This window comes from Mya arenaria, chromosome 10 (genome assembly GCF_026914265.1).
Source record: "Mya arenaria isolate MELC-2E11 chromosome 10, ASM2691426v1".
NCBI lineage: Eukaryota > Metazoa > Mollusca > Bivalvia > Myida > Myidae > Mya > Mya arenaria.
The window spans coordinates 68,940,130-68,954,245 of NC_069131.1; the positions used below are offsets into that span (position 1 = coordinate 68,940,130).

General features: G+C 35.7%; 1 protein-coding gene and 1 long non-coding RNA gene across 5 annotated transcripts in view; both read left to right on the top strand.

The window, feature by feature from the left end:
• LOC128205856 (uncharacterized) overlaps nucleotides 1–14,116 on the top strand; it is a 191,061-nt gene that overhangs the window by 89,866 nt on the left and 87,079 nt on the right. The window lies entirely within an intron of this gene.
• LOC128205851 (interferon alpha-inducible protein 27-like protein 2B) lies at nucleotides 1,988–8,768 on the top strand. 4 transcript variants are annotated; one of them, XM_052907865.1, is made up of 4 exons: nucleotides 1,988–2,203; nucleotides 4,645–4,773; nucleotides 7,732–7,874; nucleotides 8,380–8,768. In XM_052907865.1, exons 2-4 carry the CDS (start codon nucleotides 4,695–4,697, stop codon nucleotides 8,518–8,520), a joined length of 363 nt encoding a protein of 120 aa, XP_052763825.1. In that variant the 5' UTR covers nucleotides 1,988–2,203; nucleotides 4,645–4,694; the 3' UTR covers nucleotides 8,521–8,768. The 4 variants fall into 4 exon arrangements, with proteins under 4 accessions (XP_052763825.1, XP_052763827.1, XP_052763826.1 ...); XM_052907867.1 differs by having other exon boundaries at nucleotides 4,672–4,773; XM_052907866.1 differs by lacking the exon at nucleotides 1,988–2,203 and adding an exon at nucleotides 4,341–4,483.

Sequence of the window (14,116 nt, forward strand, 5' to 3'; positions counted from 1 at the left end):
ACTATACATACGCATATGTTAATGTTAAATGTTTGTAAATCGTGTTTTGATTGAATTGGATTCTACGTATAACAGTGTATTGTGATTTAGCCCCATTTCATTTCGGAATGTACTTCAAATATTTCAGTAAGTAATTCAATTATGAGGTCATAATACGATGTACTCATCAGCGTGGTTAAGTCAAAGGTATTGGTGCAAAATGCTGAAACCCTCGTTGAAATCATGATTCTTGAAAAGATGACTTTCGGTGCTAGCTTGATGAAATCAATTCGATGTATCACTCAAACAAACAATTATCCTTTTTGTATTAAACTTATAAACAGACGATATGAGAACATTGTCGATTATCGTCGGTATCGGTATGTATTTTCATTGCATTTCTTTATTTTCATGGTGTACACACAATGTTATCCGTTTGGTACGATGCAGACTCGGATTTCACGAGGCGCAAGTCGAGTGAAATCCAAATCTGCAAAATTCCACGAGAGTCGAAAACGACATTCCGGATCAAAACGCAGTACTAATAATCCTTTTAGTATATACATTACCGGTTAGATCACTTAACAGCCACATGTTTTCATAATAAATGTCATTTTAACGACGCACGATTTTGTTTGATGACGTCATTTTAACATCTCACAACGATACTTGTTATGACGTGACGTCACAAAAGTGAAATACGGCCGATAGGTATTGCTTGTGGATTTATGATGGGTATATAATAAAAATGCAAACTGTGAGGGTTTATTATGAATATCTTGATTTCAAATCGGAGTACATTCAAGACATCGACTTATTTCAATTACCTGAATTGTATCAAAAGTGCTATTTTTGTCTCAGATGTTATCTTCAAATGGACGTCTTTAATAGCTGTCGTTTACTTTCCCATTTTTATGATATTAACAATTCAGCACGTGCCTTGTGACTCTTTTAGATTTATTTTTCAATTTGCGACTACTGGGCTTGTCTATGTAGTGTTCATTGTATTATTAAGTGATGAAAGACATTTTAATAGTAAGGAAAATAGAAGAAAGATTTAGCAATGATACACTGAAAAATACAAGGACAATCCCAGTAATCATAACATAATCACTAGTAATGCTCACAAAAATATGAACTATGTTTGAACATAGAAATAAGTTTGATTCCTGTCCACATTTATTTGGTTGCAAAGGAGAGGACTGTACGTGTAGTAAAATACCCCAAACAAAAATGATTACAGAGCTATTAGATATAAGGGGGTTATGTTATTTCACGTGCGGCAAACTTCAGATGAAATAAATATCACAAATACTGACTGTATTATATATGTGCTTTCGTTCACGTATTCTATTGTTGAGCAGAGAGTAATATCATTTCAAATGAACCAAAAGTATAGGATCACCGTCCAGCCGGCATCGGCATGAATCATAATGGTGAATGGGATCGTCTGTGCGGCCAATGATATACAACTGGTGAATTATTTGGCAGGCCAATGTAGCCTTTATGCTTATTTTTAGTATTATCCAATGTTAGGTATGAATAATTAATCATTTAAAAAGGTGTACTAGCCTAAAGACAACTCATTGACACATTATCAACGTTGTATCTTATTCGATCCGCTGTTGAGTGAGCGCTGCGTAGAAGGCACGGGATTTCCCGTGTGTATACGTCGATTGTAAATTGTAAGCTGGAGCCTCGATGGATCTTAATGGAGTCATTACATAGTATCAGCGCTTTGGAAATACCTAATTGTCATTTAGCACAGCATTGAAATTTCACAATTGTGTATATCAAATCATCTATTTAAGGTAGAATTTCCATTGTTGGCAACGCAATTTATTTTTCATTCAAACACGAGAATCGATAAAATTACAAGATAATACATCTTTTAGGCACAGCAGACATTTAAACTCACAGTCAAACTTCAATTATAACAAAATCGATACTAATAAATATTTTGAACGAGATTTATATTTATTTCAAAAGCAGAAGCCCTCTACCAATACGTTTTAACAATCACTTGAAACTTGAAACTTTGAGTGAATTGATCTTTAGCGTACCAATTACCGAAATTGTATTGAAACTATTTTCTGAAAATTGTGTGACCCAGCAAAATCACTATATTTTAAATGAGAACGGAATTATCGAAAGTGTAACAATATCATTCGCTGACAACGATTTTGTGATAACACATACAATTTTGATTAAAAAGGAATCGCTGGTAAGTTATAGAATATCAAGCTTATTTAGGCATATTTATGTGTTCAATTGTGGATTAACTGTTTATTCAACATAAAATTTAATGTATTAGTACATATTTGTTTTAATTAATTTAAACATTAGAAAGCGCGTCATGTTGACTTATTTCGTAAAAACATCGTCATCTATCATAGTGTGCCCGATTGTTACATATGCCGGGTAATCGATAGTGACAGTGAATGAATGCCCTGAGAGTAAAATTAATAAAACTGAATAAAACTCACATATTCTAGTTCAACAGTTCAACTGTTTACTTGTTTTTAAATGCCAGACGTTTACTTTCGTTTTAAACAATTCATAATGACGTCACACAAGGTCGCGTGAATGATTTATATTCATATTCCATTAATATTTTGTATTATGCATGTATACTTGGTATTATTTTGTCTAGTTGCTTACGTGTTTCTGGGTTCGATGAAATTAAAATGTTAACATATTTGGCTGTCTTTAATTGCAAATAGTGTTAAGGTATATTATAAAAGCCTTGTTACTTGTGGAAGAATCAGAAGCGCACTCGACCTTCGATCTCGTTCAATACGGATTCTTCCACAAGCAACTCGAAGTGATACAACACCATGGATTAACCGCCTGACATAATATTCCCTATCTATAATAACAAAAGTTTATGTTATTAAAAACGCATACGATACACATGTCTACATTTACTACACCTTATTATTTTGAAAACATATTTGCTTGCGTTTTGATGATATTCGAATTGCGTTCCGATCTATGCGAAAAGTGGGTATATATTTGTACCATTCCATTGTCTGAAAATGAATAAATTTTGAAAATATTCTAGTTGGATTAGATTCAAAATTATAACGCATTTCATACACTTCAAAATCATCGTTTGATATTAGTGGTATGATTTTTTTTCAAAATTGCCCACTGTGTGTCAAACCTGTTGTCGCTTTAACAATGTACGAAAAGCTTACAGAAACAAATGTCGAATTATGCTCTTTTTGAAATGATATTTAGTTTATCATTATTGTAAACTTGGCTTCCATATTCAGTGCAGTAAAGCAAACAAAGCTTTTTTTTCAAACACCAACAAGTAATCGTACACAATGTCAGTTATCGATAACAATATTCTGCCAAATGCTTTGAATTTATTATGCAAATCATGTCCGATTATTGTCGAGACGATGGAATGGTATTTTTATGTTGCAAAAATAACTCATAATTAATTATTAATCAGTCGCATATTATAATATTAGCCTCTAATGACACAAGTTATAAATTATGTACGATAGGCTTACGTTTTGCTACAGGCGTTCTAATACGTAACGACTCCTCTCAACAAAATTTAAGCGTATAATTGATTTCGTATGGCCTAGGCCGAGTATGTCATGTATAAAAGGTCAGTCGATTACTTTTCGTAGACAACCGGCTATTGGTATCTTATTGTTAAATCATTGGATCCGTGTTAAAACTACTATGTTATTAAGTACGCAGTATCTACCAGAATAGCAGGTAGGAACTAAATTGATATTTTTTGTTCATTTAAGTACTTGGTGTTATTTAATTGCATGAATAACGTAACATTTGAGTAAGTATATTAAAGCAGAAGTGTTTTGAACAAGACTTTGTTGCAATGTGGAAAAATGAGATGAACTCGAGACTTATAAATGACTAAATTATTTTTGTGATGTTGGGACACTGGAGTACTTTGTTAATGACTCAAACGTTATGCGCTATGGAACTACCAGGAGTTCTTAAATAGCCGATTTCACAGCAATTTTTCACAAAATTGACGTATATCGTACCATATTTGCGGATATATTTTCCAGTTTTGGCAAAAACGTTTATTTTTTGTCAAATGGTAGATACGATTGGTTTCACAATAATGCAGCATACAAAATTACATTCAGACTTCAAATATCACCAAATCCATACTGATAAATAACCAATATGTGGGTCTGATATTTTAAACGTGATCTATATTTCTTTTATGTACAAGAAGGCACTACCAATACGTTTTAACAATCATCTGAAACATGAAACTTCAGCATGATAATTATCGAAATTATAGAAATTGTATGTATATCACCTTTTGAAAGCTATTTGAACAAATTTGGCAGATTATTTGATAACAAACCTCAGCGCAATAACGATCCGTATCAGCAATCACTTGAAACTTAAGACTTTGTTTGCCAAAAGTTAAAATGATCTAAGCGTGAATAATTTAAAACTAGAACGAAGACATTGGAGTTTAGTGAAATATCTTTATCTTATTCGGGTATATTTATATTTAACATTTATTGTATAATGTCTATTTATACGTTTTTTTTAGTGTTTATAAGTTGAAGCGCTTAATGTTTGCTCATTGATGTAGAAAATCGTCATTTATCACAGTGTGAACGTTGTATACATGTGCACTAAATTTCTGATCAATTTCAGCTAGTAAAAACAACGCTTTCCTTACAGACTGTAAATTGTGTCGTGCCAACATGGATTCGAGGGTTTTATTCCTTGCTGGACTCTTATTAACAGGGTGTGTGCCTTCCTGTTATGCCCGATATTCCGATGGTATGATATTTTTATTTAGCAACGCTCGATACTCAGTTCTAATGTTAAAGGTGAGTTCTTCGCTTTAAGTAACGATCGTTGCACCGAAGGTCAGATTATTGTTTTCAGTAAAGCCATATGCCTATATACTACTTACTAGTTGTCCAAATCAAGCTCGGATCAGCCGGTATAAATTTATATTTAGTACGATCCTTCGAAGCTACTATCTTTCTACTACGTTATGGTATTCTTTTAATATCACTCCCTGTGTAGATGGTTCATACCACTTCTTTTCAGTAACGCTTGCTTTTTTATTTTATGTTAGTTATTTTGTAATGATAATGTTGGATGTTTCGACGATACGAACTATTTTAATCACTTACGCCCGTGTTTTGACACTGCTGTCTCCTCTGCAACGTTGGGTTTCATGAATTTACAAAACTTCTGCTTCGATGCTACTTCTATGCTATGACCTTTTTAAGAGTTGATGCTAAAGGGATAGGAGTATGATTGGTTTTTAAAAACAACATGATCCGATAATTTTCACTTTGTTTTTTGAAACGTTTGTCGATTCAAAGTTGTGAAATATTGTTTAAATAACACTGAGTGGTTCGACGGCATGTACGGGTTTCAGTAACGCTGGGTGTTGACGGTATGTACGGGTTTCAGTAACTCTGGTTGTTGAAGGCATGTACGCTTTGCAGTAATGCTGGGTGTTGACGGTATGTACGGGTTTCAGTAACGCTGGGTGTTGACGGTATGTACGGGTTTCAGTAACGCTGGGTGTTGACGGTATGTACGGGTTTCAGTAACGCTGGGTGTTTACGGCTTGTACGGGTTTCAGTAACGCTGGGTGTTTACGGCTTGTACGGGTTTCAGTAACGCTGGGTGTTAACGGCATGTACGGGTTTCAGTAACGCTGGGTTTTGACGGTATGTACGGGTTTCAGTAACGCTGGGTGTTGACGGTATGTACGGGTTTCAGTAACGCTGGGTGTTGGCGGCATGAACGGGTTTCAGTAACGCTGGGTGTTGACGGCATGTACGGGTTTCAGTAACGCTGGGTGTTTACGGCTTGTACGGGTTTCAGTAACTCTGGGTTTTGGCGGCATGTACGGGTTTCAGTAACGCTGGGTGTTGACGGTTGGTTTGTACGAGTTTCAGTAACTCTGGGTGTTGACGGTATGTACGGGTTTCAGTAACTCTGGATGTTGAAGGCATGTACGCTTTGCAGTAACGCTGGGTGTTGACGGTATGTACGGGTTTCATTAACGCTCGGTGTTGACGGCATGTACGGGTTTCAGTAACGCTGGGTGTTTACTGTTTGTACGGGTTTCAGTAACGCTGGGTGTTGGCGGCATGTACGGGTTTCAGTAACGGTGGGTGTTGACGGTTGGTTTCTACGGGTTTCAGTAACGCTGGGTGTTGGCGGTATGTACGGGTTTCAGTAACTCTGGTTGTTGAAGGTATGTACGCTTTGCAGTAACGCTGGGTGTTGACGACATGTACACTTTGCAGTAACGCTGGGTGTTGACGACATGTACACTTTGCAGTAACGCTGGGTGTTGACGACATGTACACTTTGCAGTAACGCTGGATGCTGACGACATGTACACTTTGTAGTAACGCTGGATGCTGACGACATGTACGGGTTTCAGTAATGCTGGGTGTTGACGACATGTACGGGTTTCATTAACGCTGGGTGTTGACGACATGTACACTTTGCAGTAACGCTGGGTGTTGACGACATGTACACTTTGCAGTAACGCTGGATGTTGACGACATGTACACTTTGCAGTAACGCTGGATGCTGACGACATGTACGGGTTTCAGTAATGCTGGGTGTTGACGACATGTACGGGTTTCAGTAACGGTGGGTGTTAACGACATGTACACTTTGCAGTAACGCTGGATGTTGCGCCAAAACGTCCTTTTTCTAATATTTCCCGACGATAGCTAATATATATTTGCAGCGCTCGTTGCCATGACACTATGTCTTTTCTTCTAAACATTCATTTTAGGTTTCGCACTTCGCCTGATATCTGGATAATATGTCAAATGTTTTTAGGAAAACTGGGTTCTCCTCTGGTATGTACTATATTGTCGTTAAGCTATGTGATTCGAAAATGCATATATAATGGTGTCAATTATGCTGTTATCATCGACGGTATATACTGTGATTTCAGGCCATCAGACAGTTTGTACTTAGTTTTAGTAACGCTGGGTGATCTAACAGGACGTACTTAATTGTAAATAAGTCGGCGCTCATACGGTGGGTAAAGTTTGTCTGCAAAGACTAACAGTAATTTAAGTCATGAGACGTATGACACACTAGGTTTGGTACGGAATTATAGATACACACGTATTTGTATGCATCATATACTCGTTAATACCTAGGTTAAGACAGACTATGTCAACATTCGTGAAATTTAATATCGTTTTAGCCGGTGCTATGAGGAAAATAAAACGGTGTTCATCGTTTTTGATTTTGCGCTAAAGTTTTCCAGAAACCGCAGAAACTGCTGGCGTTAAAAATACCTCTTATTTAAGGAACAATTACGGATTCCCTTTCTGATTCCGTTTACATTTACGATTAAGAAATACATATATAAATATTTGTTTTCCATTCAAGTTGAATACTCTTTACCTTTTTAACTATATGTACAATCTCGAGGGATGAATGCGCAAAGGTTCTAAGTGACATCAAATAAAGGAGAAGATAAAACCTTTTCGCTTTCATCCCTCGATGTAATCTAGATGCGAATGGACACTTTTAGAATATTTTTTGAAGCTGATTTTACAGTCATCTCTCACCAATTTAAATGAATGAGTGTAGACAAAATTTATGCTAAACAAACAGAAATAGGATCCAAATATTGGCTGTATTTCGCTGCATTTCTTATGTATTTATTGACGTAGATACTACATAATTTCAAAAAAGCAACTCTATCTATGGTCAATACAACCAAATCATTTTTAGATGACTCTTGGTTCACCTTGAAGAATATTGCCATTGGAGGCGTGGTTGGGGCAGGTGCCGTTGTGGCTGCCCCTTTTGCGCTTGGGGCTGCTGGATTTGGAGCCGCTGGTGTTACGGCCGGATCATTGGCAGCTGCAATTCAGGTAAAGTCGTTAAACTTGTGTTAAAATAATACTTATAAAATTTATGTTTACATCACGATCTATACATGAAGTCAACACGATCTTTAATGTCAATCATCATATATTTTTTATTTGTATCTCATCTAATAAAGTAACAACACAGAGAGCCTATCGCCGAAACCCGAAGTACACAACCCTGTTAACTTATTAAAACAATCATCGTTGGAAACCACGTTACGCATTGCAATTGTCCTTTCTATTAACTCATTATCATAACAACTGTAGGAACATTTCAGCACAGGCATCAAAAGTATACTAGCTGTGCGTTCGAAGAACTATCTCATCGCCATCATCAACGTTTAAGTTTGGAATATAACTAATCGTCGATAAATTATGAAACTCAATAAGAGTAAAATCGGGTATCGTGTATCCGTCGCTGAATGAACTGTGGTTTACCAAAAAAATATCAAATATATTACACTTAAAATATAAACTCAATCATTATTAGATATTGTTTTGTCTCTAGGGATCAGCAGTTGCTTCCGGGAGCGCATTTGCGCTTGGGCAGAGTGCAGGTGCGGCCGGTCTCGGAATCGGGGCTAAAGTGGCAGTGTTTGTCGGAGGGTTTGCGACTGGGACGGTGGCCAGTAATAAATTTGACGACTAACAATAAAATACTTAATTAAAGCAGTTGGATTCTATTTTACTAACCGAATATACCAGTTGGTTAATTTGAGGGAACCTTAACAAAAAGTTGATTATTTCAATAATTCGAACGTACCAACAAATTGACAAAAGCAAAAACTTGCTTTATAATCACAAACTGTTGATTTAGCAACAATTATAATCTTATTAAAAGTGTATTATCGCAATTAACATTTTTCAACATTGAACTAAAATAAATCTTATTATTACAACGAACGTTTGTTTTCACTCGGACATGCAGACGATATACGTGTATGTTTTTGCTTCACCGTATTATCTGAAAACGTATTGACTTGCATTTTGAAAGTATTATAATTGCGAAGCGATTCATGCGAAACGCAGGTATATATTTGTACCGCTCAATCGACTGAAAATAAATGGATCTATATATTTGAATAAAGAGACCCGAGACCCATTTAATATTGGCAGTGTAATTGATTTAAAATGACCAATGTGTGTCACACCTGTTCTCGCTTTAACACTATACAATGAATAGCATACAGCTCATATTTCTTCATAAGATCTTTCTAGAATCGAATTCAGTTTACCATGGATGAAAAAATAGCCTTCAATTTCATTACAATGAAACGAACAAAGCTGCCTTTTCTTTCAAACAAACAAACAGATATCGTAAAACTGTTAGTTATCTACAAAAAAATCGGCAAAATGCTTTAAACTTATTATGCTAATCATATCCGATGGAAATCGAACCGTGTTGTTAAATTGCTCATGGTTGCAAAAACTCATAATGATTATAAGTCAGTCACAGATTATTTTTTTACCTCTAACGACGCATTTCAGGAGAGTTATAGACAATGATATCTAGGCTTATGTTTCATAATAAGCATTTAATACGTAAACATTTCCCTCAACTGAATTTTAGCATATGCTTGATTTGAAATGGCCTATACAGATTAAGAAAATGTATGAAAGGCCAGTCGCATTCATTTAGTAGACAACTTATTATTTTTGATTGTATAGTGACATAATTAGATCCGTGTTAAAACATACACTTCTGACAGTATCTACCAGAATAACAGGTAGGAAATAGATTGTTTACTTTTGTTGATTTAAATACTGTGCTACTTATTATTATTATTATTATGATGATGATGATGATGATGATGGTGTTGGTGGTGATGATGATGATGATGATGATGATGATGATGGTGGTGATGATGATGATGATGATGATGATGATGATGGTGTTGGTGATGATGATGATGATGATGATGATGATGATGATGATGATGATGGTGGTGATGATGATGATGATGATGATGATGGTGTTGGTGGTGGTGATGATGATGATAATGATGATGGTGGCAATAATAATAATAATAATAATAATAATAATAATAATAATAATAATAATAATAATAATAATAATAACTATAATATTATTAATAATAATTATAATAATGATGATGATGATGATGATTTTTCTCATGAACGTAAATTACTTACTTCTGCAAACACATTTCTTGCAATATTACACCACTCTTTAAAACATTGTCAAAACATTCATATACATCACTATACTTTATGACGGAAAGTATTCTATCATAGTATAATTATGATAATGATATGATTGAGTTAACTAGAGTTGAGTAATTACATTTGTTTTAGAAGAGCAATTTCATAAATATCTTTCTATTATCATAACTATGAAAAAGTAACAAATAGACTTAAGTAAGGACTAAAGAAATTTGATGAATAACGTCACAGACGACAATTTCTCTAAGAAGTCTCGTATAACATGACAAGCTAAGCTCACTTTTTTGTAGTGGTATCATGAGAGTAATGCTTGCTTCTTTAACATTTAAAAAAAAAATACATGTAAGTCAGGAATTATCTTCACGAAATTCACAATAAATTTAAAAAAGCCGTTTAAGCATTAAACGCTTAAGAAAAAAATAATATTGGGGCTTGGTCATTGAGTGGAGGCCAACGTGTCGAAAACATGAATGGAGAGCAACGGGGAGCTAGCTATCAATATATCTAAACACGAGAACCCAACATGATTCCAAAGTTTGAGGCATAAACCAATATTAAGTTGTTTTTTTAAACATAATGAATGTTGTAAGTTGGTTGGAACTATAATGCAAATTTAGTACTTTAAAGTAATTAATGCATTAACCAAACACCTAATGCATTGCATAGCCTTCTCTAAGAGAACTTTCGAGGGTAGCAGTTGGTGTCACACAGGTGTTGCAGACATTTTGTTCTTTTGCTAAACGCAGCCTCTGGTTCGGATCTGCTGGCATCACTGCTGAGTCGATCGAGGCTGGGACTTAGGTTTGTACATTTGCATAAATGTTGTACCATGTTTTGTTTCGCTTTGCTGTTTTTCCAATGGGTGAGGTTAAAAATACTTGTTTCATTTTAACTACGATTCAAAAGATAAACGACCTATGAACTAGGTCTGCAGAAAACAAATTTTTTAGCGGTCTTAAGAGGAACCATCATATTAAACGTGTAAATACTTTGAATGTTGGATCATGAAATAGGTTAAAAGGTCATACACGAGTGAAATAGTATTTAAAATAAGAGACAAAAACTTGAATGATTTCAGGGACAAGCCGTGGTCTCTAGAAGCATTGCGCTTGAGCAGAGCGCAGTAACAGCGGGGTTGGCTGTCGGGACAAAGACTGTCTTTTTATGGGTGGATCTGCTGCTTAAGGTTATGAGGGCAGTTCATTGAACTATTATACATGTGAATGAATACAGGACGGTCATTTCCAAGTGCAAGCTGTTACGCAGTATTGTTTGTCTTGATTAAGGTTTATACAATGCATCTTAAATGCAGATAGTATTTGTTGATACCTTGATTGTTGTTTATCTTTAATTGAAAAGTAAAATGAAATGTAAAAACATATAAAGCAAATAGTTGATATATTTCATTGTTATATGTATAAATCTGCTAGCCTATACAATACTTTTAAACATTTCCCCGCACAAAAGAAAACGATAAAATATGGTAAATCTTGACAAATTGTTTGATCGTCATAAATATAGTTCAACTATGTCATCGATCCAAGGTTTATAGCGAAATCATTGTAGCCCGTTGAAATTACAATCTACGGGACACAATTTGTAAGTAGAAAATACAATAGCCTTATCATATTTCTCCCCCTTGCCTTTTTAAAGATGCAGGAAATCTCAAGCTTGATTGAGTGTTGTGCATACTTAAGCTGTTTGACTTTGTTTTAGAAGACTTGATTTTAAATTGAACTCACATACGTTTTTGTTGGTAACATGCATGGATAACAGAAGTCACAGTAGGAGAACGAAGAGAGAAGGAGGGTTTGGTTACATAAATCAGGCTCTCAGATATGATGTAAACATTGGCAATGTTGGTAAATTAAATACCTAGATACAGAGATACATGGTAATCTGGACATATCAACCCACACTCGGTTAGGATTTATTCTATCAATAACCTGGAATAACTCAAAAAGCAACAATGGCGCCCAGCGAGGTGGTTTCAACTTACCGAACATCTACATTTCTTACAAAATAAACAGATGTGAACAAACACTGTTTGTATGAATGAAAACAAATATAAGGTTTCAGATGCACGCTTTAAGGGGGTTGAAATATACACAGTCAAAGTTAGAAAAGAGACGTAATAAAGGTGGTAATAAGACAGCACACAGTAGATATTTATAAAAAAATATCGTCAGTGGCAATCGCCTTAGGACACACTTGTTAGTATTTGATATTTTTAATCATTCAATAAGAAAGATTAAAATCTCATTCAAATATTATGTTTTATCCTAATTATTAGAAAACAGAGGGCAGAAATACTTGCCCCATTGTCTGCGTTACCGTCGACTTCGGCGTCCGGTTACAGTTGAAGGGGAAGTTGGTATTTATTACAATCACACAATTTGGTTAGATAATTAAGTATCTTTCTAAATACGGCCCTGGTTTCTCCTCATATTGTGTTCGGTTTAAATTTAAGAGCAAGTTTGGAATTTCACTTATAATTTCTATACCCTTTTTTCAAAGTACTTCATGTTTCAAAGTTATGTTCATGTCCATCTTACAATTAGGATGCAAAACTCCACTTAATCATCAACATCATGACCCATGATCGACTAAAAAAGTTTATTTAAAGTTTTAGGGCAACTTGGGCTTGGATTTGAAACCCTTTCATCCAAAGTACTTCATTCTTCACACTGTCGCTAACGGCAATTATCAAAATAGGTTGCATAACTCCATATAATACTAAATTCAAATTATGGGCATTAATTAGATCATTTTGAAATTTGTATTTTGTATTGTTCTAACGAGAATATATATCATCAAAACTGCATACGACTATGAGACAAAGTGGCGTATAGTCAAGCGGGCTGACCTAATCCAGCTCTCCATATTATCCTAAACTTAAAGTATGGGCCTTAATTGGATATATTTTTGGATTTTTTTTATTGTTTTTGACAGGCATATCGAACATATTCAATGGATTCGGTCATAAGACAAAGCGGCGTATAGTAAAGCTAGTTGTCCTACTTCAGCTCGTGTTTTAATCGATGTGAGTTATAACAATCATTACACAGCTACTGTTTGTAAATACAACCCAATTTGTAAGGCAAATATAATTGTGGACGTTGTGCTTGAAAGAAACACACATACTGCGGACCTTATGCCTGAAAGGCACATACTTTTAAAGACATTATGTCATGTCAATGCTTGAATCAGTCAATGAGAGACGAAAATAACTTTGGATGTTTTGAAAGAAAATAATCCATTTTTTATGTTATGAAACACATAATTGTATAGACCTCTGTTAAATTTCATTACCTTGGCAAAAGCCGGTCTGGTGTCCGAAATGATGAAGCGAGTGTAATGGATCGTCAACACCAGAATGTATCTTAAGTTAATATATTGAGTGAGGGGGTTAGGGTAGACCTCCTCGATCTCCAGCACCAGAACATATATAATTGAATAAGGTGGCAGAGCAGACCTCATCGAACGCCAGGAGCAGGATGCATAAACTGGGTCAGGGGGAGCAGAGCAGACCTCATCGAACGCCAGGAGCAGGATGCATAAACTGGGTCAGGGGGGGGGGGCGGAGCAGACTTCATCGAACGCCAGGAGCAGGATGCATAAACTGTGTCAGGGGGCATGGCAGACCTCACCGAACGCCAGCAATAGGAAGCATAAACTGGGTCAGGGGGCAGAGCAGACCTCATCGAACGCCAGCAACAGGATGCATATATTTGGTGAGTAGGGAAGGTTAGAACTCACAGATCTCAAGCACCAAATTCATAAGTTGGTTTAGAGGGGTAGGGTAGAACTCACAGATCGCCAGCACCAGAATAAATATACAAATGGGTTAGAGGGCTGGGCAAACCTCACCGAATACCAGCACCATAATACATAAATTGGTGAGGGGGTCAAGGCAAACCTGACCGAATACCAACACCTGAAAATATAAATTTGTAAAGGGTCAGGGTATACCTCACCAAAAGTCATCACCAAAATACATAAATTAAATGAGGGGGAGGGCATACCTCAAATCAATGCCAGCACCATATTACATAGAGTTG

Bases quoted from the DNA above. Each gene is read 5' to 3' on its own strand.
- LOC128205851 (XM_052907865.1), top strand. From the start codon at position 4,695: ATGGATTCGAGGGTTTTATTCCTTGCTGGACTCTTATTAACAGGGTGT. The intron at 4,774-7,731 runs GTATGATATTTT...AATCATTTTTAG, and splicing joins TTATGCCCGATATTCCGATG to ATGACTCTTGGTTCACCTTG. The intron at 7,875-8,379 runs GTAAAGTCGTTA...TTTTGTCTCTAG, and splicing joins CATTGGCAGCTGCAATTCAG to GGATCAGCAGTTGCTTCCGG.